Source organism: Panthera tigris, chromosome D1 (genome assembly GCF_018350195.1).
Source record: "Panthera tigris isolate Pti1 chromosome D1, P.tigris_Pti1_mat1.1, whole genome shotgun sequence".
Taxonomy (NCBI): domain Eukaryota; kingdom Metazoa; phylum Chordata; class Mammalia; order Carnivora; family Felidae; genus Panthera; species Panthera tigris.
The window spans coordinates 97,031,424-97,057,923 of NC_056669.1; the positions used below are offsets into that span (position 1 = coordinate 97,031,424).

Below are 26,500 nucleotides of genomic sequence, written 5' to 3' on the forward strand. Positions count from 1 at the left end.
CTTTTATTTACAGAAAACACAGATAAAGCATTTCAATGTTCATTTAGCAAACTGATCCACTCTTTTTTTTTTTCTTTTTGGCACAAAGAAATATCACTGATGGACCCCAAGATCAATCCGAAACCCCTAAGATTTATCAGCCGTCACTGGTCCAGGGGCAGCCACGAGACTCAGACAGACAGACAGACAGCATCGCCACAGACTGGAAAATAATAAACAAGGTCCACATTCACCTCACAGTAAAAACCTGCTCACCGACAGGCAAGGGCGGGCAGGAGGGGGCAGTTTCTCTGCTCCAAGGGGGGCAGCGGGCATTGGGGGCAGGCAGCAGGGTGGGGAGGGATTAGACACCATTCATAAGTTAGAGAGAGGTGGCCTTTTTTGTTTTTAACCTCTTACCTTGTGGAAGTAAGACAGTTCAAAAACTACCATACCCTGACCACTCGTCCGTTGGAGAAGCTTCCGAAGTTCTGTGGTTTGGGGCACGTATCTCTCCTCGTGGGCGCCCGTGTGTGTGTGTGTGTGTGTGTGTGTGTGTGCGCGCGCACGTGCGCACGCGCGCACATGTGAATGTGTGAGTGTGGTGCTTGTAAACATTGTCACCATCCACGCAGAGACCCAGCATCCGTGTGTCTGAATGGGGCGGGGTGGGGGCTCACCCCACTTCACGTCCCCTCTGCCCCAGTGATTCCTGTCCAAGACATAGTGCAAATTTCAGAGACGAAAAGGGGGCAGAAGGAAGTGGAGGGTGGGCAGGGGACAGGAAGGACAGACACAAAGGCAGGGTGGGGGCGGGAGGGGGAAATAAGGCAACAGTTAGAAACGGTCCATTTTATCAAAACCGACACCACGTGCCCCTCACCCCCACCCACGGCGCCCTCGTCACGAGAAAGGGCGGAAGTCCCGCTCCTCCACCAGACTGATGGAGGGGTTCTTGAGCTCCTCCTCCGACGTGGCCATCTTGTAGCCCAGCTGCGCCAGCACCCGCTGGCAGGCGTTCTGGGCAAAGGCCACGATGTCGTAGGAGAGGCGGAAGCGCCACTTCTCGGCCGTGGCCGCCGAGTTTCGCACGGTGCCGTATTTGTGCTTGCCCAAGGTGGGGTCGCCCCGCGTGTTGTTCTGGATCCAGCGGGCCACGTGGCTGTCCAAGGGGATCCCCAGGAAGCCGTAGATCTCCTCGGTCTTCTTCATGGGGTTCCTCGCCAGGTCCTCGTAGCGCACCAACATGTACTTGCCCTTGAGCCACGCGGGCCGCGTGAGGCCGGTGGACACGGAGTTGGAGAAGTCCTCGCACACCGTGGTCAGCTGCGTCACGTCCAGGTTGTAGGGCTTCCTCCCGGTGCCGTACCAGAGGCGCCAGAGCCGGTACGTGTCGCGGAAGGTCTCGCTGCGGGAGGCCAGAATGCCACGCGGGTCCCGGACCAACTGGATGACCTTGAGGTTCAACCGGGGGTCCTCAACCAGGGCCCGAAGGTCGTTGACCTCGGGCACCCGCACGGTCTTGATGGCCACGTGGCTGCGCTCCCGACAGGCCTCGGCGGCCACCGTCAAGTTCAGCACGCCGCACTTGCGCACGCAGTCCCCCTCCTCCAGCACCAGGTCGGCGGAGCCCGGCGGGTCGCACACGGGGCGAGAGCACAGCACCCTGCTGGCCCCGCGGCGGAAGATCCTGTCGGTGGTGTGGTTGACGGGCGGCGGCTTGATGTAGTTCTCCAGGAAGTAGAGGTCACAGTCATAGAGGCTCCTCAGGAGGTCGCGGCTGGCGCCCAGCATGACCCGCCGGTCCGCGGGGCTCTTGCCCTGGGTAAAGCGGGGGATGAGCGTGTTCTGCACGTGGTAGAGGGGCTCGAACAGGTAGAAGACGTCCAGGTGCTGGTTGAAGAGCTGGCCCACGAAGGAGGAGCCGCTGCGCGTGGTGGCCAGAATGAGGATGTGGGTCTTGCGGGAGAGGTTGTAGGCAAAGGTGGGGCCCTCCTCGCACAGCCGCTCGGCCAGCCCTGCCTCTGCCAGCCCCGGGCAGGTGTGGAAGGACTTGGCGGTGAAGGTGCGGATGGCCGTGTACTGGATGGCGATTGAGGCCAGGGCAAGGAGGAGGACAGCCTTCCAGGAACATTGCATGGCTGGGCACCTTCATGGGGCTGCTTCTCCACCATGCGGGGTCTGCGGGCAAAGGTGGGCAGCCCTCAGGAAGCAGCCAGGCGTGGGTGCCTCGCTGGGCCCCGGCCGGCGCCCTTAGAAGGGCTGGCCTCCTGGGGGGGCCCTGGGACCTGCCTGATTCCCTCTGCCCCGTGCTCACACACACACCTAAGGGCTGAGCAGCTTCCAGGCTAGACTTTCCAAACTCTGGGGACTCCTGGGAGTTTCTGGGCACTGAACAAACGGACTCCCCACACCCCCGGGGTTTAACCTACAGAATGCTGCAGGGGACTCCCGCCGGGACCCTTGAGTTCCTTAGTGGGGCTCCGCGGTGGCAGAAGCTGACTTCCCCGGCTCACACACTCAGGAGCCCACCAGTCCCTGCCTCCAGCCATTCCCCTGCCACTGCCTGTCACCCCTGCCAGCACCTCCTGGGCCCGCCTGCATCTTCCACCCCCCGTGAGCAGGCACCTGGTCCCCCCACGTGGGCATCTTTCCTCCAGCCCCTGCCCACCCCTAGTATCCACTCACCTCTGCCCCCTGGGCCCAGGAAAGGGGGACAAGTGTGTCAAGCCCACCTCCCCAACTTACGGATGTAGGTGACCGGTTTACTCTAGCTGAGGACTCCTGGGATCCCCCGGGTTAGGAGAGCCAACTGGCCCAGAACAGGACAGTTCCAGGGCTGCTGAATAGCATCCCTTACCCAGACCCCAGCACACTCCAGGTTTGTTTCTGGCCACAGGGGCAAGGGAGGGGTCCGGGCAGAGGGCAGATGACCCCCACTGACAGCAGAGTGAACCGGCTCTTCCGGGCCCCCCATCCCAGCCAATCCTCAAGGGCCTCCGCCATTAGGCTCTCAGCCCTTCTGTCCACAGGGGAGCTCAGAGGCCCCACTGTGACCCAGCAATGGCCCCAGAGAACCAGGCAGGACAGAGAGGAGAGGAAGGGGTGGAACAGAAGGGACACCTGAAGGAATGAGAAAGTGGGTGGGGTGGGGACAGGAGAGCAGGGAAAATGAAGGGTGTGTCACAGGTCTGGAGCGAGGTGCCAGCCTGAGCATCTGGAAGTCCCCCCCAAGAGAGGCTGGCTCAGCTCCCAGGCCCTGGGGGAGGGCTGGGGCTGCTCCAAGAGCGAATGCAGGGAGGGCTCCACCACTCACCAAAGAGGGGCTGCTCCGAGCTAGGGAGTCCACAGCTGCCGGGGCTCCTGGCCTAGCCGGCGGTCCCAGCCTGTGCAGATGCCCTGTGGCCAGCAGACTGCAGAGAGAGAGAGGTAGGGGAGGGGTTCTGGGGGGGGGGGGGGTTGATCTGTCAGCACCGCCCTTCCCACCCCTTCTGTCCTGTGTCCTGTGCCCCCACAGACTACCTTCCAAGGCCATGGGACAAGGGCCCTGGCTGCTCTCCCAGATCACTGACTCAGGCCTCCAAATATCCTAGAGCCATCTTTTATCTCCTAGATCTGGCCCTGAGTCCTGGGCCCTCCACCCACCTCCCCACCCCCTAGCCATCCTCTCCTAGCAAGTCACTGTCCCTCACACCACAACCCGATGGGCAGGCCTCCATCACCAGCTGACCAAGAGCTGGTGCCCCACATGGGGAACCACCCCAGGGAGGACCCCCAAACTCATCACCCAAGGCAGCTGCAAAGAAATCCACTGGCCACAAATACCCCAAGGACTAGCTAGCTCTGTTCAGCTCTGGTGGCCAGACTGACCCACCAGACAGATGCCCGGCACCCGAGAATGGAACGGCGACAGAGTCAAAGCTGTCCCAGAGAATTAGGCCGGAGCACAGCCCCGGCTGGTTCTGCATTTTATTTATTTATTTATTTTTTAATTTATTTTCTGAAGGAGAGAGAGAGAGAGAGAGAGCATGAGCAGGGGAGGAGCAGAGAGAGAGAGGGAGACACAGAATCTGAAGCAGGCTCCAGGCTCTGAGCTATCAGCACAGAGCCCGATGTGGGGCTCGAACTCACGAACCGTGAGATCACGACCTGAGCCGAAGTCGGAGGCTTAACCGACAGAGCCAGCCAGGCGCCCCTGATTCTGCATTTTCAATCGACAGAACCACCTGACTCTTCAAAATCTGACTCATTCAGTGACTCCCCAAGAGAGGTTTAGAGAAGTCAACAGGGCCGCCGGGGGGCTCACCTCAGACCTCCCGGTGGAAATGGCAGCTCTGTCTAGACAGCCCAGACGCCGAGGGCCGCACGGAAGGGACAGCCGGGGAGGGAGGTTCTTCTTCCAGCCACAGCGGAGAGGAGAGCGGCTACCTACAACTCAAAGCAGAAGTGGACCAGGGAGCATCCCTGACCTTGACGCTGCTCGCGGATTCTAAGTTAAAACATCAACACCGTGGCGAGCGTTGTTTCGGTTAGCATCTTCGGAGTACTTCCTAAGTGCTAAGCCTTTGACCTGCATCTGCGCGTTTATTCCTCACAGGAACTTCCCGTGGAAGCCAATTCTTAGCTCCGTTTCACACTGGAGAAGGCTGAGGCACAGAGAGGTGGAGTCACCCCCCCTGAGCTCGCGTGCCTGGCTTAACGCACATCTAGCAGGTTCCCAAAGCCCTCGCTCTTTCCCTCTGAGGAGATTTGACCTTGTTCCTCCAGCTTCCGCGCACTTGGCCTTCAAACATGCATTCGATTAACGTCCCCAGCCCACTTGTGAATCGGCAAGAGAGAGACGGGGCATAAGAAGGGTACAGACGATCCGTAAGACTTACGGCATGTTCCTTCCCTTCGCCGTCTGGTCTTGTTGATCTACTGGCTCGTGGCTGAGGGGGTGAACTTGTGCCTTGTGAATATTCTGCCCACATCCCGCTATTTGGCATGACTCCTTTGGGGGAGGGGTTCGCGGATCCTCACGTCCCAAACCTGCCGTGCTGCCTGGCTCGGCCAACTCTGAACACCATGCGGTTCCTTACAGCCCCCTTTGGGAGGGCAGGGTCTTCACTCCCATTGTTTAGATGGAGAAACTCAGGCTCAAAAACTAAGCAAATGGGCATGGGCAAATAAGGAGTAGCAGAGACTCGAATCCCCCTGTGTCAGACTCTTAAGCCAGTGCTTTGAACCCTTTACCATCAGCTTAGCGGAGTAGAAACAGACCTAAAGAGTCTGGGTGCCTCAGGGAGGGGCACAGAAGCTGGGCTGAGGTGACAGTGGGCCATCTGAGGCTCTGGGGGTACTTAGTACGTACAGGGAATAGTACCGCGTCACCAGGTGGCAGTAAATAGGAGAAGAATACAGTCTAGATTCTTGCGAACCCCCAATGTGATCAGAGAAAAACCACACCCCTGACCACACCCCATCCCCCCACCCCCCGCCCGCCTCACTCCCCAGCGGCGGCGGTAGAGAATGCTGACTCCATCAACAAGGTTGGGTGAGGTGCCCAGCAGAACTGCCTCTCTGCGTTAAATTAGATCCTCCTACAAAATGCAGGCCCACCCTGCCTGAGTGCCCCCAGACAAATGCCTTTAAAGAACAGGTAGGGAATACCATTAATAACAGTGCTCGTAATATTTTTTTAACGTCTTTTTTAAACTTATTTTTGAGAAAGAGAGTGTGTGCAAGCAGGGGAGGGGCAGAGAGAGGGGGGACAGGGAGAGAGGGGGACAGAGGATCTGAAGCAGCCTCCGTGCTGACAGCAGCGAGCCCGATGCGGGCCCCGAACTCACACATGGTGAGATCGTGACCCGAGCCAAAGTCAGAGGCTTAACCGACTGAGCCGCCCAGGCGCCCCTGCTCGGTACGAGTTTTAAGTTATTTAAGGGTCTGCAGTTGCAATGCCATTGCATTAGGTGGCCCTCCCTTTGCTCTTAACCCGTGAAGATCTGCCAGATATCCAGCATGGTCCGGGCTCTGTTCTAGGAATCACGGAGGGGAGAAAGCATGAAGGCAAGCACTTCCTGGGCATTCACGATGTTTATTCCAGGCAAATGCTCCTCACGCCTTCACGCCAACCCTGTGTGGTCGACGTTGCCATATCCCCATTTTACAGATCAGGAAGCGGGGGCTCTGCAAGGTTAAGTGACTTTCCCAAGCTTACACTCCGAGTAAGGAGCAAAGCCAGGATTCTAGCCCAGGCACTACTCCCTGGAGCCCACGCTCGAATCCTCCTCCCTGACCCATGACATTAATCCCCTGGGGTCCCCACCGAGGCAGGAAACAGACGTCTTGAAGAGATTTCACTTAACTCTAAGATTCTGGCACCAGAAGGAGAGGTCACCCGTAGAGGGGACCATTTAGGTTTCTCCCCTCATAACTTCCCCCCCCCCCACTCCACCCCAGAGAAACTTAAGGCCAGGATTAGCAACTGCTACCTTGGCTAATAAATCAGAAGTAACTGAAACATCCCGACGCTACAAATCCCTAAGAAAGGGGGACTCAGTGTCGCAGGTATAGCACCAACAAGGGGAATGCGTTCAAAGTCCCAGCCCCAGGCCATTCCCCTGTCTCCCAGGAGGGCAAAGCTAGGGCATGGGAACAGGAAGATGAAGAAAGTCAGACCCTCCTAGAAAGGCCCCTGCTCTCCTGCCAGCCTGGCAGAACTGGGCTCAGGGCTGGCCAAGCTTCCTTGGTATGCTGGAGGCATCTGCCCTGGAAACCAGAGGCCCCAGGGCCAGGTCCCACTGTTCCCAGGGGAGCCCTGGCCACTGCAAGGAACTCTCCAACGCCCTTGTCCTCCAAGCCAGACTGTGAGCCCCACGGCCCCTCCCTGGGCTTTGAGCAGGGCTTTCCTCCACCCCTGGTTAGTCACAATCCAGACAAACCCTAGACACAGGAGCCCAGAATCTGTAACCTCTGTTGGAAGGCAGGGGAGTTGATGAACTCCCAGCAGGATTCAATGTCAGCCACCGTCAGATTAGGGCACAGATAAGGGCACACGGTGGAAGTGAAAAATGCGTCTACATCAGAGAACTGTAATCCAGAGCTCAGAGCTCAAGCCACGGAATCACACCCATCTGGATTATCACGTAGCAGGTGTGTGGACCGGGATTCACTAGCTTTTTCTGGGCCTCAGTGTCCCTACCCATAAAGTGGGTATAGCCATAGTAGTGACTGTAAGAATCCAAGCATTGAGTCAATGCCAGGCGTAGAATAACGACCTCATGCCTGGGACACGGGCTCTGGCATGAGCCCCATTGGCGGCCAGGTTTCTTAATCTCTCTGGGCCTCTGTTTTCTCACCCAAAGAATGGGGACAATTGTAACAAGGCTGTTGTCAGGACTAATTGGTTAACACAGTGCCTGGCATAAAGTAAGCCCTCAATAAATAACGATACTCTTATCATGAAATGTCTTGTTTGCTTTTTGTCTCAGCTGAGCACCTCAGAACAGATCTCACTGACTCTGAGAGTGAGGTAGACACTCTCCCTGACTGCGGTGTCCGGACCTCTGCCAGGCAGGCCTCTGCCCACGTGGCCCCTTCTTCCCTCCTCTCCTCGCCCAGCCTGAGAACTTTCTGCGGCTCCGGAGCCGCCGCAGTGGCTTGCCTGCTGCCCTCTAGTGGCCACATCCTGTAGTGCAGCCTCTTAGCGCCGCGTCCTTGCTGTGTGTGTTCAGAACTCCTGGCCGGCTGATGCAGCTTTATGGGAGGATTCAGCCCGCGGGAGGTGATGTTGCAGGGTGCAGTGAGGTGCGATGAGGACACCCCCACCTGAGCTGTGGCCTCTGCTCTGTGCATCCTCTCTTCCTCACCCTCACCCTAAGAGACAAGCAGCAACAAGCGTCCTCACCTCATCCAGAGGGCCTCTCATGCCTCTCTGGCAGGGGAAGGAACGCTGAAGTTAATATCACAGGCGGGAACGGCCTCTGCTTTCCCTGGTTGGGAGACCTTGGACTTATCCCCTGGCCTCTCTGTGCCTCGATTCTTTCATAGATCCAGCGACTCTAAGGGCCTCCCAGCTCTGATCCTAGGAAGGCCTGGCGCTCCATTTTCAGAGTCAGGGCCACCCTGGCTGCAGGCAGAGGGATGCTCCTTTGGGAGCCGGAAAGCCCCAGTCATCTTCCAAGGGGATATCAGGGCTGGCAGCTGGGCCCCATCCCCCTCAACTTGGTCCACGGCAGTCCCAGCGGGGGCTAAGAGCCAAGGGGCTCTGCCCTCTGGTGAGTTCGCCCCCGGCCTCCTGCTCTGTGAAAATCCCATGCAACCCAGAGCTGTGGCATTTGCCTCTTCTGGGCCACAGGCCCCTTGGAGAGACACAGTCCCTCTTTCCACAAAGATTCCTTCGTATCCACAATTTTACACACACAAGCAGAAGGCTCCAGGACCCCTAAAGCCCACCCCTGGGCCCCTTAGAGGCTTCACCCCCTCTATGAGCAGCATTCTCCCCTGCCCCAGGATCTTCTTCCCAGCTGACCATACCAGAGAAGCCTCCACAGATATGTATATACTGATATGGGGCTATCACCCAAGATAAAGAAGCTAGAGCCAGAAAACACATGTGCAACAGTATATACTACGGCTTGTTTGTAAAAAGGGGATGGGGGGGGGGGAGGGTGTTTATACACATGCGTATACAACCACTGAAAGAATTCTCACTGAACTGGTAAACTGTAGATGCCCCTGCCGGAGGGACTAGGAGACCGGAGCAGAGTAGGGCGAAGCCACACCAGGCAAGACCTGGAGGGGTGGGACACTGGTAACTCCCTGCACCCTCTGTTCTGCCCCCAGGGCACTGCCTGCCAGCTCCCCCCTCCCCCACTTCCAAGGCAGCGGGGGGGGGGGGGGGGGGGGGGGGGGGGGCGGTCAAAGTCACTACCTTTTGGCTCTGTCTGTTCAGGCAGGCCACTAAGGGGAGCAGTCTGCTGGTGCTGCTGAGACAGGGCAGGCGCTGACAAAGAGGGAGACCTCCAGGGGGACCCGGGGCTGCAGGGAGCAACCGAAGCCTGAGTTGGGGAAAGGACTCCCCTCCCAGCTTTTTCTTCCCAAAAACAGTTTGCAAAGCTCCGAGGAGATCGGGAGAGCAAAGAAGAAAGATCCTGAACGTCGTATTTCTGACCAGCCCCGGGAGCCAGGATGGAGGGGCCCAAGGCTCTGAGGCCCCAGGAACTGGAGCAAGGGGCCGGGGGAACTGGACAGGGAGGGAGGAGTTGGCACACAGACCTCTGGGAGAGCCTGCAGAAAGGAAGTGCTTAATCCCTGGGTCTGCGGTAGCCAGCGCTGACCCACCATCGATGTTTGTTTAGTTAAGACGAAAACATATAAAAGAGCAAGGTTGGTTTTTTTTTTTTTTTCTTCCTTAAAAGAGTGAGGTGATGAAACGAGCAAGTGGAAAAACAAGGGTACAAACGAACGTCTGAAAGAACCAGAAGCCAGATTAGCATCCAAGAGCCAAGACACTTCTGGGCCGGCATGGGGATCAGGGCTACCCGGCAGCCAATGGGAAAAGGGAAATATTTCATTTCATGTTTCATAGGAGCCATGAGATGAAAATGAAAACATCTGCTCAAGAGATGCCTGACTACTCCTGACATTGACTCTCCTAGAGAACCCTGAGCATAGCCTGCCATTCTCAAGACCTCGTACCTGCTAAGCCTGAGGACAAGTTTCTTGGGGCTGTGTTCTAGAACATCCTTCAAGGGGAGCAGCATGCCAACCCATAATTCAGCCAGGGCAGCCTCCCAGGGGGAGGAGATTTCTTGGGGTCCAGAATCAGCCCCCGTGGTCTGGGTCAGCCCAAGGGAGATCGGAGGCAACAGCTCTTCTCTCTGCGGTCAGGCCTCCTCGAGTTGAAACACTGGGAGGCAATGGACCTTCTCCCCAGAATCTGCACCAACACAGACAGGGTGTGTGTACACAGTCCTTAGAGTCCCTGGGCCCTGTAGCTATCCACAGACCCCACAGGCAGAACCAGTGCATTGTCAGGCACCTTGACAATGTCAAGTTCTTGCAGCCAAGGTTCCAGAGAGTGAGTGCCCACCAACTTTCACCCTCAGCAGAGACACTCAGCTGCCTTTTATGAGCTCTCGTATCTCCGGAGCAGGTCACTCCAATGTCCGTACATAATGACACGGGGGGACACCCATCAGTGTCTCAAGCTTCCTCGAAAAGTTACCCACAGGAGCGCCTGGGTGGCTCAGTCGGTTAAGCGCCCGCCTCCTGATTTCGGCTCAGGTCATGAGCTCACGGTTCGAGATCGAGCCCCGTGTCGGGCTCTGTGCCGATAGCACAACCTGCTTGGGATTCTCTCTCTTTCTCCCTTTCTCTCTCTCTCTCTCCCGCCGCCCCCCCCCCCGCTCATGTTCTCTCTCTCTCTCTCATAATGAATAAACTTAAAAAGAAAAAATAGCTATGAGAACCTGAGCAAGACACTTAACCTCTCTAGACCTCAGTTGTCCTCATCTACGAAATGGGAAAGACGGTCACAGAACCTTCCAAATAGTCAGGTTGTGAGACAGCAGGTTGAAAAATACCCAGAGCCTAGCACAGCCCGGGCACAGAGCAACTACTCACTCACTAAGTAAGAACCGTGAGTGTGATTTGCGGGGACGACTCAAACCTACAGGCCGGCTGTAATGGCCTGACAAATGTGGAAAGAAGTCCGAACAGATGCCACAGCCTCCCCCCCTGAAGCTCCCACGGCCTGTGTGGTTGAAGACACTTGCTGTGGGGGCTGCAGAGACTGCTTCCCGGTCCTTCTGTGAGCCCGGCGGGTTGGCGGGGTCCTGGCCCGTCCTGAGGAAAGTTTTCTCCGGCGGTGGGGAGAGTGACTGACCTCCTGGCACAAGGCTCCAGTGTGCCCAGCGCTTCACGGGGGAAGGATGAGTCAGAAGGGCCCGGTTCCCTCAGGCAGGTCCTACCACAGCCCGGCCTGTGGTAGGCGGACCCTTCTGCCCCGACATTGGGCGGAAAGGCCCCGGTTTCCTGTCCCCCCCCCCCACCCCTCCGCAACAGCCACAGGCAGAGAAGGAACAGTACCGAGGCCCCACCCCCTGGACACCGGGCTCTGGCCCATCCCCCCAGCTTCAAGGACGGGAAACGTCCAGCAGAGGCTAAAGCACCAGCAGCTTCTGCTGGAGGGGCTGGCAGGGGGCACCACCTGTCCCCAGATCGGGGAGTCTCCAGCCTGGACCCCGGCTGGCCCCTGAGGATGAGGGCTGGGCATGGGACAGGCTCCCCTGAGCCTCTGACACAGGATGGAGGGGCCGCAGGAGCAGACACCCAGAGGTGACCCCAGCCCTGGCTCACATCAAGTGGGTGCTACAAACCATCCTTCCCACACGAGGAGCAGCGAGGCACAGGCAAGTGAGGGCGTTCATCTAGGTGTGCGAAGCTGGTCTGTGCTGGGGTCAGGGTTCGAGCTCAGCTCTGAGGACCCTTACCACAAAACAGAAGGCCCCAGGCCTCGCCCGAGAGTAAGAGCATCACCCAGTACCTGGAGACTAGAGGGCAGGGGCAGGGAGTGCTGGGGCCAAGGTGGCCCCCAGGGACCCAGGCATTCACCCTGACCCAGACAGGGGCTCATCCAACACCTACTGACCATCTCTAAGGATCAGGTCCCTGGGGTGTCAGCTGGAGGGATGGGGCTGCCTATGGCCCTGCCTGCCTGATTCCCAAGCACAGCAAATAGGTCTGTGCCATCTCGCCACTTCCTGGTGGGGGGGGGGGCTCTCCCTCCCCAGACGAATAATGAAAGGATGATTATCAGGAAGACTGGAAGAGATGATGGGTGTGGACATGCCTGGTGCAGTGTGGCACCTGAGACAGAGCAGGTGCCACAGACACTCTGGCTAGGCAAGGAGAGGGAGGTGTGAGTATGTTCTGGGCCCAAAAGCTCAGGACTGTCCAAATCCCGTGCAGCCAAGAGGACACCAAAGGCTGTCTTTATTACTACCTGGCCTGAGATGGTCTGGAATGGAACTTAGGGTTTGGGCTCCAGACCAGGATAAGGTCTCCCTGCTCCCTAATCCCAGAACTCACTACCAGCCCACAGTTGGTTACATGGACGCCCCTCCCCGGCCCCCACCAATGCCAGGATGCCGGTGTGGCTCGACCTGTCACCCTTCTGTCTCCTGGATGAGAAGTGTTAGAGAGAGCCACCCACTGGGAACGTGAAATCGGATGAGTGTCTCTGCCCCCACATCGACAGGGGCCTCGACAAGCCACAATGGCTGCTCGCTGAGGGTCTACCGTTATGTTATGAGCCTTTCATGCACCACTTTATTTGACCCTCTCCCCAAGCTTGGGAGTCAGGACTACAGCCGGATCCACATCACCGTGACAGACAGAGGCTCACAGAGGTTGAGTGACTTGCTCCTACAGCTCAGAAGCGGCAGGATGGGGAACTGGATTCAGCCTTCAGGGCGCATGGTGTGTGAGGTCCTCACCTCTCCCCGGTTCTCCCTGAAGGCTTCCCCTCCTGCCCTCTCTGACCTCCTAAAACCCTGTCTGAACCAACCCACTTAGCTCTCCTGACCCCAGACTCACGCCAACACGGCAGAAGGCGAAACCCAGACCTTGGGCCCTGGACAGGCTTACCGTCCCTGAGCCCCAGGTACCCGGGGAGGGGAGCCCACACCCACCTCCCAGGGCAGGTGAGGGGCTTAAATGAGATCTTGTATTGGGTCTGGTTCCAGGCAATCACTCGATTAAAACGATACCTTCAGAACGTTGGCTTCAGACTTGTCTGCCTCCCTCGCCTCCCTCCCTCCCTCCCTCCCTCCCTCCCTCGTCTGCCTGCAGAATCCCCGAGGGAGAGCCCCAGGCCCTCTGTCAATCCCCACCCTCGGTGCCCAGCCGGGGGCCCGCAGCACGTGGCAAGGACTTGATCGGGCGCTAAACAAGCCGCTGGCCCCCCCGCAGAGACCCGGAGAAGGAGAGAGCTGTGCCCCGTTCCCCATCCCAGAGGAGGAGATGAGCTCTCCCTCCAATTCCCAGCTCACAGCCTTCCAGCTCTAATCAAGGAGCAAACACAAAGAGGGAATCTCTAAACATTTAGAAAACGCGGGAACTCTGTGCCCCACGTGGCACCATGGGGATTTATAAAGAACAAATCATGCCTGACAAACTTGATGGAATTACAAGACTGGTGGATGAAGGAAATGCAGGCAGGGTAATATATCTTGATTTTTAGCAAAGCATTTGATACAGCGCCGCGAGTAATCTTACAAAATTAATTCAAACAGACTTGGCCCTAAGCACTTGTCATGGGGCCGAAAGCAGGAGGGGGCAGGTCCCAAGGGTCCTGAGTGGAGGAGGCGACCCCAGGGGGAAGGGGCGGAGGGATGGGGTCTGGGAGTGGGGGCAGGGCTGCCCAGACCCAGCACTGGGTCAGATCTTATCTGACGTCTTCATTAATGATCCTGAGAGAGGGAGTAAACAGTCCGTTAATGAAATTTGCAGAGGATATTAAATTGGAAGGTGTTGTGAACACCAATGAGGACAGCAAAGTGGTCCAGAGAGACCTGGGTGGCAGGGGTGGGGGAGAACCTTGGCAGGAAACTGCGATTTTGGCGGGGGCTGGGGGCAGGGTGCTGGACCTGTGGGCTGGGCAGCATCTGGGGCTACCTGGAGAGCCAGGGAAGAGGGGAAGGCATCCCCGGGGCTGGTGTGGAGCTGGCAGTGATGAGGTATGAGAGAGGGAGTGCCTTTAGGGAGCTTGGGGCTGAAGCCCACCTTACAGGAGGGAAGGAGGGGCTGTCTGCAGGCCAGGGAGAAGAGGGTGGCAACGGAGAGAAGGGCTGGCTGGTGAGGGAGACTCTGGCTGAGCCATCACCAGTGCCCAAAATGTCCCCGAGGCGCTGCTCTGACACTGCCGAGGCCGAGGCCGGTGCTGCAGGGTAAGGACAGGCCCCTCTCCCAGCCAGCTGGGCTCATCAGCTGGTGGCTCAGGCTGGAGCCCCTAGCTGTCCAGACTTGGAGGGTGTGCTGGGAGCACTTCACCAATAGAAGATCTAACCTGGGGGCAGGAGGAGGAGGGCAGCGTCCGTTCTCTTTCTGGAGAGTTCCCGATCCCTCTTTCGTCAGGAGGGAGAGGCCCCTCCAGGATCTGGAAAAGTTGCCCCACCCCGATCTCTTCTCACAGTCCTCGGAGCCTGGACCTGTCCTGTCCCTCTCCCTCTGGCCCAATCCCAAGGAGGCTGAGGCAGAAAGCTGCCCATCCATCTGGACTTGGGAGGATTTGTTCCCACAAGGCTCCTAGACAGGTGGGGTTTGAACAGGAGCCAGGGCTCCCTAGCACGGGGACGGGCCCTCAGCAATCTAAATAAATGCTTTGTGGGAGGAAGAAATGGATGGCTGGTTCCCAGCTGGGGCGGCTGGGGGAGGCTCTTCCAAAGCAAGAGGCCAGCCCTACCAGATGTCAAGATCACCTGCACAGAGGATAGACCCAGGTGACCACACAGGGGGTGCTCCTTCCGACCCCCAGAATTATTATTAATAGTTCCACTGGTCCCATTGCAAGTGCATTCCCTGTATTAACATATTTGACCTTCACGGCAACCCTGCTGATAGGTGCCCTTTTCTCCCCATTTCACAGAGGATGAAACAGAGGCACAGCGATGAGCCTTGGCACGGAGTCAGGAGGCCCAAGGGAGAAGGAGCAGTCGGCCAAGAGCCTCAAGGAAAGCTGAGCAGCTCCTGATGGGAGGACCGCAGGGGGTGGGGAGAGGCAGCCCCTCCTGTAGGGACCCTAGAGCCTCGCCCAGCCTCTCCCCACCCCCATCAAAGGGAGTTGGCCCAACTCCTGCCACACTTGTGGAGCCCGATTTTACTATATGTTTCCCTTCTCCCCCACCACCGCCGCGCTACACCGAGTCCTCAGAACAAGTCTGTTTCCATGGAAACCATACAGTGACTCAGGGCTTCGGGACCTTCTCTGAACCAGATTATGAATATCAAATGCTCCCTCCCCGCACCAATGCAGAGTGAGTTAGAAAAGTAAAGAGAGAGCCACGGTGGGCAAGGGAAGGAGACAGAGGCGTGGGCAAGGGGAACTCGGGGGGGGGGGTACAAGTCTGTTCCCCCACCCCCCCACCCCCCCCCCACCCCTGCCCATGAGAGCCTGGCTCCTGGGCCCCTCTGCAGACTCAGTGGAGCACAGATGTGTACCTCTGTGCGTCTGCAGCCAGCACACATGCAGCCCCTACATCAGCAGCATGAGCACCACCCTTTCTCCGGAACTAGGATCCTGTGGGTGGGGGCAGGGAGGTAAGGGGGATCTGCATCGTTCCTACTCGGGCCCTGAACATGGCAGAGGGGGCAGGAGCTCGACTTCCAACGCCGAGGAGGAAACCTCTGGCCAAAAGCATTGTAATGTTTAGCAAAGAGGGAAATTTGGATTTTAGGGGGGGAAATGTGTTTCTGCTTTAAGATGAGGAGGCCGTGTTAAGTATATGTGCCCGGGGTGGCGGCGGGCGGCGGGGGGGGGGGGGGGGGGGGGTGGCGGCGCATGACTATTCTTTCAAAGGCCCCAGCAGGGTTGGGGTGATCATTAGCAGAAACTTCCTCTCAAAAGTCCCCCACCCTGGCCTGGCTTAGGGCAGCTCACCTGCCCTAATGGAGACAGTATCCGGGAAATCAAAGTTTACAGAGCAGGCTCCTGGCCTCCCACAGGGGGCTGAGGCCCAAAGGCAAATCCGCCCCCTCCTTTCCCCAGCAGCTCCCTGAAGACCCAGGAGGGAGGGGGAAGAGAACAGGTTGGAGGCTTGATACCTCCCTGGTGAATCCAATGTGTGAGTCATGACGGTGAGAACACTTGGAAAAAGAAACAGGGTCACGGTGATGCCTTTGAGCGTCCCCGCTTGCTGAGGACTGGAGCCTGGGAACCGCCTGCCCAGGTAAGGTCTCTGCCCCGTCAATCGAAAGGGGTTGAGAAAGCCCTGAAGGCCGATACCTGGGACCTTAGTCCCCACCTGCTTGCCTCTCAATACCTACACTTTCCTTTGGCTTGCCAAAGCAACTACTTTCCCAACCAGAGTGCCTACTCCCCTGCCCCTAATCCTAGGTCCCTTCTCTGCTCTCTGCCCTATGAGCCATCCAAAAGATGCCAGGCTCAAGTCTGTCCTGCTTAGGACCAGTGTTTAAGTCCATCGGTGGGAAACGTGCACCAGAGGTGAGGTACCTAATCCTGGGAAATGGCAGGCTTGGGATGGGGGGAGGGGGCACCCTGTGGCATGGCAAATCAGGCCAAGGTGCCACCCTAGGATGATCCTCAGGTCTTACATTTTAACCCCTAGCTTCCCAGCCAGGGCCACTCTGGGCTGTTAACTGTGAAAACAAGCATTGGGTTCCTGGAGCCTGGGAGAGGCTGTGCCCGGGGTCCTACCCAGAGAAGAGCGAGAGGGTGGTTCTGCCTTCCCATGGGGGCGGGGGGGGGGGGGGGAGGGCTCTGCACCATCCGGCGGCCGGGGCCCTACGGGGACCCGGCTCATCACAGGGTGATCGGTGCGGGTTCGGAGCCAAGCCGGGGAGTGGGGGGGGGGGCTCAGGAAGCAGGGGCAGCCCCCTGCCTCTGGATGCAGCTCTGGTTTGGAAAGTTGGTGCAGGCGTGGGACCTCGGGGTCTCGAGGCGTCTCAGCAGCCCGGAGCCGGGCAGGTTGTGGGACGGTAAACCCGAGGCAGCCCCCGAGTGCGCTCCGCAGCCGCGGGGAGCTGGGCGCCTCGGGGCCGCCGCGCGTCTCAACTTTGCTGCCCTCCCCGAATGGGGGCGGGGAGGGCTGGGGTGGTCGCGGCGCTCGCCCGCCGGGAGCCCTTCCTGCGCCCAACGCGCTGCCGTCCTTCCCGCCGCTCCCCCCCCCCCGCCCCGGCCCGCACCGCCGGTAGCGACGGTCCTCGAGCGGAGGGGCGTCTCCCACCGCGCCCGCGCCCCTCCCGCTGCTGCGGCGAGGGTCCGCTCCCACCCGCCCGGGGCCCGCCGCGCCCGGCCGATACCTGGTGGGGGGGCGCACCGGGAGCCGCTGCAGCGCCCAGCGCCGGCTCCATCCTCGGGTCTGGAGTCAGGCTCGCCGGGGGCCGGCGGGCGGCGGCGGCGGCGGCGGCATCGGCGGCGGCATCCTCCGCCTTCCGCGCCCTCCTCCTCGGCCTCCCTCCTCCCTCCTCTTCCACCGCCTCCGCGCGCCCCTCACGGGCCCCTCTGCATGGCCTGGGGGCGCGAGCCCGGGGCGGCCCGGCCAGCGCAGAGCGTTCTCCCGGGCAGGGGCGCGGGACCGGGGACGGGGTCGCGAGGGCCCGAGGGGCGCCGGGCCAGGGGCCGGGACCCGGCGCGCCGCAGCCCCGGGCGCCGGAGGAGAGCAGCAGCCGCAGGCGCCGGAGCCTCGCGGAGCGCCCGCCCGCCCGCCCGCCTCTCGAGCCGAGCCGGGAGCAGCGGCGGCGGCGGCGGCTATAGCGCCGAGCGAGCGGCGGGCGCTGCGGTCCGGGCTCCACCCCCCCGAAGCCGCCCGCCCCTCGGCGGCCGCCCGCCCCCTTCTCCTCCCCACCCCGCCAGCGCGCGCCCTCCCGCTCCCCGCGCCGCCCCGCGCTGCCCCAGCCTCCGGCGCCCCGGACGCCCCCTCCGCCGGCCGGCTCGCGTGCCAGCCCCCACCCACTCCCCTGGAGGGAGCCACACCCACACCCCGGGGTTGAGGGGGTCAGCGAGGGCGCAGACTGCCCACTGGCACCTCTTCCCATACCCTCCCGGCCCTCCCACCGAGGGGGCGCTCATCGAGGGCCTTCATCCGGAGTGCCGCCCGCCCCCCCAAGAAGTCCGCCGGAGCCGCCTGGCCCCGAGCCCACATGTCCTCTACCCCTTCCCCGGCCAGCGCAAAGGAGGGACTCCAGAACCCAGAACGGGAGCCAACCACCTTTAGGGGCCAGTACCCCCAACACACCCCTAGCCCATTGCCCCCCATCTTTACTTCTCAGATGTGGAAACGAATCATTTGCCCTGTTCCAGTTGTGTCTCTTGGGCAGGGGGGAGGGCTCCCCTAGGTGGATTTGCTGGGGACCGTCTCCAGGCCAGTCCCACCCCCTTCCCACCAGCCTACCACTGGCACTCCTAGGTGGCAACGTGAAGCCACTGCCGCCCATCGGGAGGGGAGATCTGCCCTCACCGCCAGAGCCGCAGGCCAAGCACCTCAGTCGTTCTTTGCACAAATATTGACGGAGCATCTCCCGCAAGCCAGGCCTACGTGGGCACCAGGGACTCACTGGTGACAAGACAAACGGACCCCTGGCCTCTCCGAGTGGAATGGAGCAGCACCGTAAGCAGGCAGAGTACCACGTGATCAGCGGCCCCTGGGCGGAGGAGGACCGCAGAGAATCCCTGCTCCGCCGCCAGGGCCACAGGGTCTGACGGTGCCAGGGCAGGTCACCACCGAGGCCTGTTTCCTTATCTGCAGAGGGTAGGTGGTTGCGGTGCCTGAACTCCTGCTGCTCCTCAGCTCTGACCAAACAATTATCTTCTCGGGCCAGGAGAAGCAGTCAGCTTCCACCTGCACCCATATCTGAACCTCCAGTTTCCGCCCTAGCCTCCCCATCACTCCTGGCCGAGAGCCCATGGAGGACTTGTAAGCTTCAGGTACCCTGAGAAAGGCTTTGGGCCTGTCTTCATCCCGAAGTCAGAGATACTGGTCCTCACTTCTCCGGGCTGCTGTGAAACACCAGATGGTAAAATGCATGTAAATGCACTCAGCACAGGGGCTGCTGGCACATCGTAAGTGCTTAATAATTGCACCGTGTTGTTACTGGTATTGGCAGGTTGGTGTTCGGGGTAGCCATCACTCCCTCATCCAGAGGATAATGTGGGTCCTGTACTTCTCCGGGGGACTCAGGACTCAGACCATCAAGAAACTCTCTCCACCCAGAACCAGATGGTAGGAGGGCCCCTCCCCCCCGCCCCACCCCGGGGCCCCACCAGACCAAATGGTCACTTATCTTGGTCACAACTGCAAATTCTTCATTGTAAACTCCCCTGCCCCGCCTCGAACCTGGCAGCGGATCCCCATCAAGCCAGGGTGGGACCCGGTGTGGTCCGAGATCACCTCTAAGTGGGTTTTCCCGCCCTGCCTCTGCCCTGCCTGCCCTCCACCCACGGCAGCCAGGGCAGCACCAATCCTCCGTGGTGATTGCAAGGTGACCAGATCCGTTTCCCAGCCTGCCCCCCACGGAGTGGCAGTGCTGGGGGATGCCTGACAAGAGTGCTGACCTTCTAGAAGCAAGGACTTCGTGTTTCAGAATCCCATTTGTCCCTCCGTAGAAAACCAACCTCTAACACCCCAGAGCTGAGCCATCAGAACCTTCCCTTTCACCCAGAGCTAATCCCTCCCCAAGACTTCGGCCTGACAAGAATAGTCAGGGTTTAGAGAACACCTTCTCTATCTCACACTTCCAGATCCAGTGCCTCATTTTTCAAATTCTGGTGTATTTTGGGTAGAAAGGAGGGAAATGTACATCTGGCCTACGTGAAAAGATCGGTGTGGTTGTAATGTAAAGATGGAGTGGAATTTGAATTTGGGTTTTTTTGAAGAATATTTAAGCTCTAAAAATAGACATAGGTCTTGGTCCCAGGACCACCAGGATTCTGTTTCCAGTTTCCCGAAATGTCCCAGCTGATAACAAGCACGAGCACTGTTTCATGAGCACCTACTGTGTGCCCTGTACTGTGGCGAGTGCAGTAGGGGGAAAAGAAGAGGGCGAAAACTAAAGCAGAGGCCTTTGCTCAGGGAATTTGGATCCCACACAGTGAAGTGGGGAAAGAGCCATTGCCGCAAATGAGATCAAGTACAAAATGGGTAGCCTTGAAAGCCGGAGGAGGATGAAGCCTTGGAGAGTTGTTCAGGGAGGGCTTCCTGGAGGAGGTGGCAGTCAAACCGAGGCTTGAGGGATGGATAGGGTGTAAAAAGGCAAAGACCAGGGGAGCCTGTGAGAAGCAGCCGCCACCGCCAAATTGAGCTGATTTGTGTGATAATAGGAAGGTTAATATTAACGACTAATGTTTGAGGTCTTACCTCCGTGCCAGGCACTGTGCTGTTTGCTTTGGGTGGATTGTTTTGTGTCACCTGCAAAACAACCCTATGAAAGGGGTGTTCCCAGTCCCGTTTTACAGATAAGGAAACTGAGGGCCAAAGAGCTTAAGCAGCTCGCCCCGGGGCCGCAGAGCTGAACAGCAATGCAGCCAGCACTTGAGCGAGCAGTTCTGGCTAGGCACACTAACCGCTGTGCCACATTCCGTGCCACATTCCGTGAGTCTGGCTGGTGGGGGTGCCTGCAGGGAAGAGCAGGAGGTCTAGTGGGCCAGGGAGGAGGCCCTTCAGAAGCCCCCAGATGGGGGGGGGGGATGGTTCCTGAAATAGAGCCCCCAGACCCTCCTGGAGGACTCTAATAAGAAGCATGCCCTTTCCTCTCCCCAGCGTGCGGTCCCCTGGGGTGTTTGGAAATTGGTTAAGGGATTTGGGGGCTCAAGATTCCAGTTTTTTAATATCGCTTGCCTGTCCATCCAGTGGCAGTCTGGGCCACCCACCTTGTGATTTCAGTCTGTTCTGGGAGATTGATGGCCCGGGCTTTGATTTAAGATGTACTGCTGTGGTCCTCAATTTCCCCCGTCTCACCAGTGACTCTGACAAGGCAGCGAGCTCAGAGAGGATGGCTCCTGGCTCTTCCCCGGACAGCAGGCCTGGGAGCCCACAGCACCTGTAGAGAAAGTTCTGACGAGAAGATTAGGGCAGAGGTAGACGGGGCCCAGTGGACCCGTCCTCTGCAGCCTTGGTTTCCCCTACAGATCACGTGGAAACCCTCCTGCTGAGGAGGCCCATTCAAGAGAGAGGGGGAGGAGCCCTCCGAGGCGAGGCAAGCGTACCCAACCCCCTCATTTCATAGATGAGCAAACTGAGACTCAGAGAAGTGGAGAGACTCCCCCAAGGCCACACAGGAAATGAGCTGCGCCTTCGGTTGGGTCTCCCCACTTTTCAAGAAAAAGGCCTCTTATCCCCCACTGTTGCCCTGTTCTGGATGAATGCCTCTTCTGGATAAATCAAGGGACCTGGACTTCTTTGTGGTTGAAATGAAACAAATATTTGAGGACCTTACCTCAGGCCAGATGCTGGACTGGTCCCTCAGCTACATATGACCCATTTCTTCCTCATAAGATCCCCGTGGGTCACTGAGCCCAGATGTTGCCAGGTCTTACCAGCTCCTGGATGCAAAAGAACACCTTATTGTGGCAAAACCTCAAAATTCCTGCTCTTGCCTTTTCCTGCCCAATCAAGTCCTTAGCCGAAGCCCCTAGGAAAAGCCACCACCCCCGCTGGCCTCCCCTCCCAGGGTTTCTGTAAATCCCTCAAAAGGATGTCGTGTTGCTCCCAGACCAGCCTACCTGCTGCAGTCACCACTGGCCTGTTTGTCTGCTCTCGCTCTAGAACTTGCCAGAGGCCAGAAAGAATGCCCCACCCCCTGCCATACCTCCCTGCCGATAACCCTGGAGGGGAAGCTAATGTCCAGGCCAGTGGGTGACTCCTGATGCACCCCCAGCCCCAGACGTTGGGCTGTCAGAGGCTGGGAAAGCAGCGTCTTCCCAACACAGGGGCCCTCGGTCCCCAGGGCCCTGACGCATATCTGCTTGGGCCTCAGGACCTCCCAACAGAGACGCTGTCCTGCTGGTGTCCCACTCACCACTGGCCTTGAATGCAGGCCGAGGGGCCGGGGAAGAGGGCACCGTTCCCTCCTTACTCCTTCTCTTCTTGGAAATGCTCCCAGCAGACAGTCCCTTTCCTTCTCCAGTTACAGAACAAAATGCCCCAAGTAAATTAGAGGATGTCAACAAATCTTGGTGGAGGGGAGGAAACAGGGAAACGAAGTGATTTACTTCTGATAAGTAGCCAAAAGCCACAAAACACCTGCTGCCCAGACCACCCTCGCCTGCCCAGGGCTCCGGGCCTTCTGGGCCTGGTGGGTGGGAGGCAGGAGTGGTCTGTGTTGGTCCTCGGCCAGTTCCCCCAGGCTTCGTCGTCCTTCCTCTGGCTTCATGTGGTCCAGCCCAGGTCTTGCCAAGGCCAGTCTCATCCAAGTCTCCCAAAGTTTCCTGGAGGAAGGAGAGGTCAGAGAAGGCCAGATGTCCATTTCCTGCTGAGGGAGGAGCCTGCCCCAGCTGCCCTCTGAGGAAGAAGAGGTCCAGCATAGATGTTGACCTTTCCCTAAGCCACTCTGCTGGCCATTGCCACGCTCAACCCTGGAGGCCCAGGCTGGGGGAGACTCAGGTGGTGCTTTCGAGATCCCGCGCTTGCCCCGGTGCTTCCCAGAGCCTGCCTGCTGGGGGAGCAGAGACATGGCCACAGGGCCCGTGTTCATCTGCAAACTTCCGCCTCAGGCTCCCCACCCAAGGGCACCCCACCCAAGACACTCGGCCACAGAACTACGAGGAGACGGACAGACTGACCAAAAGCAAACAAGGCCTAAGGAGGGCTACGGACCCTGTGTCTGATCTAAAAATAGGGCACAGGGAATATCTCACAGGCCCTGGGGCTAGGAAGGTGGTGGGAGTCGGGGGCGGGTTGAACAGGATCATGGGCTGCAATTAAAACTCCCATCCTGGGTAATTCCCAGGCCTCTCTTGGGCTGTTTCCATGGCAAGGGAGGCTGGCCCAGAAAAGACAGGATCTTGGCAGGGTTGGGCTCCCTCCTCTGCTCCTGCCCGCAGAAGCCTCAGCCTCTGGATCAGACGGTTCAGACGAGGGTGCGTGGTCCAGCTGAGACCTGGCAAGGCACAAGTAGAGGCCCAAGCCCTGTGAGGCAGGTGTCTGGGCCCAGGAAACAACTGATGGTATGTGCTGGGACTTTGGGAGACCACCAGGAACCTGGCCCAGACTCTAGGGACGAGGGCTGCCTAGAACATACCCAGGAACTCCAGTGTGGTCTCTTAACTGAGACAGGAAGAAATCAAGCCCCAAGGAAGCCTGGATCCTTGTCTGGTGAACCCTTGCCCCCACCCTCCAGGTCCCCCACCCCCACCCGGCTCCCTCACTTGCCTCCAGGCCAGCCCCTCCCTGTTCTGCCTTCTATCCTCATAACCCTCACCTGACCTCTTCCTGCAGCCCCCATTACCTCTTCCTTATGGGGGTTCCCTTCATGTTGGCCCCCAAGGCAACCCCTTCCCCAACCCTAGCTGGTGCTGAGAAAGTAGGAAGCCCTTCTGGCACATTCCCTGCAGGCAGATGGTGATAAGCAGAGAGAGAGTGGGCCCTACGTTGGATCTCACAGGTGGGCATTAACAGGCATAAGGTCAAAAGATAGATGCCAAGACTGTCCCTAAGCCAAGACTGCCACCTCTGTGGAATCTAGGAGAAGCCCAGCAGGTAGGTGTACAGATTCATCTTTCACACCAGCACACAGAAGTCCTACACCGGGAAGTCTGGTTCAAAGGCAGCCACAAGTCCTGCCTCCTGGACCAGTTCTTGGGGTGTGAGCCACCTGGCAGGGGAGGCCTGCCTCTAGGTGGTTCCCTATGGGCCAGTTCATCCCCCAGACCCTCAGGATGCCCACATTCACGCTCACCAAGAAGGGAAAAAGGGCAAGTGAGCATTCAATGTCCACTTCCCTTTTCTCACCTTGTCCCCATCCCTCATCTGCCCCCACCTCATGGAGCCAAGGTGCCAGCTCAGAATGTACATGGGCAGGTGCCCCAGGCGCTGGCATTCCGGAGCCAGGAGGCCAAGCAGAGAATGGGAGGCATCCTCTAGGCTCCCCCTGACCGCGGTAGATCAAACTGAGGTTCTTTCCCTCCTCCCTCTGGCAAAGGAGGGGAAGTGGGTGTCCTGCCAGGTGTGGTCAGCCCTTGGTCAGGGGCCCATGGGCACCTCCCACTGGACAGCCCAGCCCTGGTCAGTGCCGTACCGGCTGGCTCTGGGAACTCAGACCTGGAACAATGGAGCCATTCACATAGCCTAGATTTTGCACAATGACCCTCTTGGTCTGTTTCTGTGGCTAGACGATGTGTGAGTGTGTGAGTGAGTGAGTGAGTGAGTGAGTGTGTGTGTGTGTGAGAGAGAGAGAGAATCTGAAGGTAACTGGAGAGCCCATGCAGAGATGACAGAAAGAATCCCTACCTGACATCCTTCCTTTGTTGGACAATTACCCTGTGCCAGGCAAGTTCCAACATCGAGCCCATTTTAAAGATAAGGAAACTGGGGTGAGTTGAGAAGTTAGAAGTCAGAATAATGGGGACTTCTTGGGGGGAGGTACTGACTGAGAAAGGGCCCAAGGGAACTGTCAGGACAACGGAAAGTACTCTGGGTGGTGATCACACGGGTGTAGACGTATGCAAACATGCGTTGTGCTGTGTCCGCTGAAGATTTGTGCAGTTTGCTGTATGTAAATTACATTTCATTTTTTTAAATGGAAGTACATCCATAGAATGGAATATTACCCACTGTAACTAAAGACTAAGGAAGCTCTTTGTATACCAATATAGATTGCCAAGATACGCCGTTGAATGAAAAATTGCAAAGGGCAAAACAATGTTTCCCAGATAGTACGCAAGCATGTTTTAAAACGCTCTCTATACATATCCATTTGTGTGTGTTTAGATCATCTCTGGAGACACACAGAAACCACGGCTGCCCCTGGCAAGAGGAGTCACACTGCTGGACACATAGGCTGGAGGAAGACCTTTCGCAATAAACCCTTTTCTTACCCCTCGGGAGTGCATTACTTACTCAAAAAGCGAGAGAAATTAAGTGGCATAAGAGCGCCAGAGTTGCTGATTACGTCCATTGCTTCGGTGCATTTAATTCCAAAGTCAAACGGCCCTGTCTCCGGCCTGTCTCCACTCCTCCAACTCTGCCAGACTGCAGCCGGCTGTGGCTGCCCAGCTGGGGAAAGTTCATGGCTGGGCTCCACCATGGACTGTGCAAAACCCGCTGTGGCCTGAGAGTCAGGAGGCTGGCCCCACTGGGCTGCAGAGTGGCAGCTGACATCACAGAGGCCAGCTCCCCGCTGGCCCCTGAACGAGGTTGGGTGCTGTAGGCCTGCCCTCCAGCTGAGGGCTCCTGTCCAGACCCCCACCCGGCCCTGTCTCCTCCCTCTGCTGTCGCTGCCTCGTATGCTCCACTCCACGGTGTCTCCAGGGAAACCCAGGAAGGCCCCTGCCCAAGGAGGCCCACAGGTGCACCCGGGTCATCTGCCCAACTTGGCCGCAGGAGGGCAGCGACAGGCAGCCCTCTGTGAAGTGCAAGGCTGTGGCTCACTGCCGCCGATCAGTGCCGGCTCCAAAAGTGCCTGGGTTCAAAACCCAGCTCTGCCGTTTCCTAGACGTGGGACCTCAGGCAAGTCATTTCATCGCTCTGTGTTTCAGTTTCCTCATCTTCGAAATGGAACACGATGAGGCGTCCTGGCCGTCAGGATGATTGTGGGGGGAATGAGGTACGGAGGCGCTGAAGCCCTGAGCCTGGGGCAACAGGAGAACTGCTCACCACCACTGAGTGGCATCATCCAGGCAGAGCCGTATAAAAAGCTATCAAGTGCCTCCCAGAAGGGGGTGACCCAGAGGGAGGATGTCGAGGGGCTTGGAAAACTGGTTTCCAGATCTCAGTGCCGAGAGGTAGGAAGGCTCATGGGGCGCTGGGGCCACCTTCAGGTCTCCAAGGGTCACCACAAGGAAGAAAAGGCAGGACAGGTGTCAGTGTGGTGTCTCAGCAGTGTCACCCACCTGATTTTCCCTGTTTTACCTGATCCTTTGCACTCCTGGTTTTCGGGCACTGCTCACCCTCCCCACCCCCCCCCTCCCCCACCGCATTAGACCCCTGAGGCTGGGACGGACCTGGGCAAGTCTAGACCGAAAGCTCAGTGGCTTTGGGAAAGTCACTGGATCTCTGAACCCCATCTTTCCTATCTGTAAAGGATCACACAGGTGTCCCGCCTCCCTCGCTCCTGGATCTAACCCTGTAAGAGGTGGAGTTCGTTGCCCACTGCAGCCTTCACTGGGCAGCATTAAGGACCGGTCACCTCCACGTCCCTTGTCCAGGGTGTATGCCAGGCGCAGGGGAGGCAGCCACAGGCAGGGGGCAGCCCTGCCCTGAACGAGCTCCCCTAAACGACAGGGACAAGCCAGAAAGTGACAGACCAGGCCACATGGTGATCAAAAGTGGAACACGGAGGAAAGAGGTTCATTCTGCTAAGAAAAGGGGTCCCCAAGTTCCCTGGCGCAGGTCTGCTCTGAGTGTCAAATCAGTGGCTTCTGTCATCTCCGGGAGCCACAAGAGGAGGCAGGATGGAGGGCCAAATAGTAACACCTCTGTTTTATAAGTAAGCACCCCACGACTCCAAGAGGGAGCTCATCACAGAGATAGGTGCCCAGAGCCCCCACTCCCAGGACAGGCTGCTCCCCAACACTTGGTACATCCCCACCCCAGGATGCCCCCCCCCCCGCATCCCCCCCAACTGTCACTGGCCAGGCCCT

General features: G+C 58.5%; 1 protein-coding gene across 7 annotated transcripts; it reads right to left on the bottom strand.

Moving 5' to 3' along the window:
* Nucleotides 1-25,790, bottom strand: CHST1 (carbohydrate sulfotransferase 1). 7 transcript variants are annotated; one of them, XM_042958790.1, is made up of 8 exons: nucleotides 24,759-25,790; nucleotides 22,559-22,800; nucleotides 21,914-22,129; nucleotides 21,139-21,244; nucleotides 20,573-20,742; nucleotides 4,286-4,407; nucleotides 3,296-3,422; nucleotides 1-2,160 (listed from the first exon to the last, which is right to left on the bottom strand). In XM_042958790.1, the coding sequence occupies exon 8, from the start codon at nucleotides 2,116-2,118 to the stop codon at nucleotides 883-885; it is 1,236 nt and encodes a 411-aa protein (XP_042814724.1). In that variant the 5' UTR covers nucleotides 2,119-2,160; nucleotides 3,296-3,422; nucleotides 4,286-4,407; nucleotides 20,573-20,742; nucleotides 21,139-21,244; nucleotides 21,914-22,129; nucleotides 22,559-22,800; nucleotides 24,759-25,790; the 3' UTR covers nucleotides 1-882. The 7 variants fall into 7 exon arrangements, 5 of the variants coding, with proteins under 5 accessions (XP_042814724.1, XP_042814721.1, XP_042814723.1 ...); XM_042958787.1 differs by having other exon boundaries at nucleotides 21,721-22,129; XM_042958789.1 differs by having other exon boundaries at nucleotides 20,573-20,756; nucleotides 21,721-22,129.
* Nucleotides 25,791-26,500: the final 710 nt, after the last annotated feature.

What these genes read in the sequence shown, in the direction of transcription:
- CHST1 (XM_042958788.1), bottom strand. Translation starts at nt 2,118, where the DNA reads ATGCAATGTTCCTGGAAGGCTGTCCTCCTCCTTGCCCTGGCCTCAATC.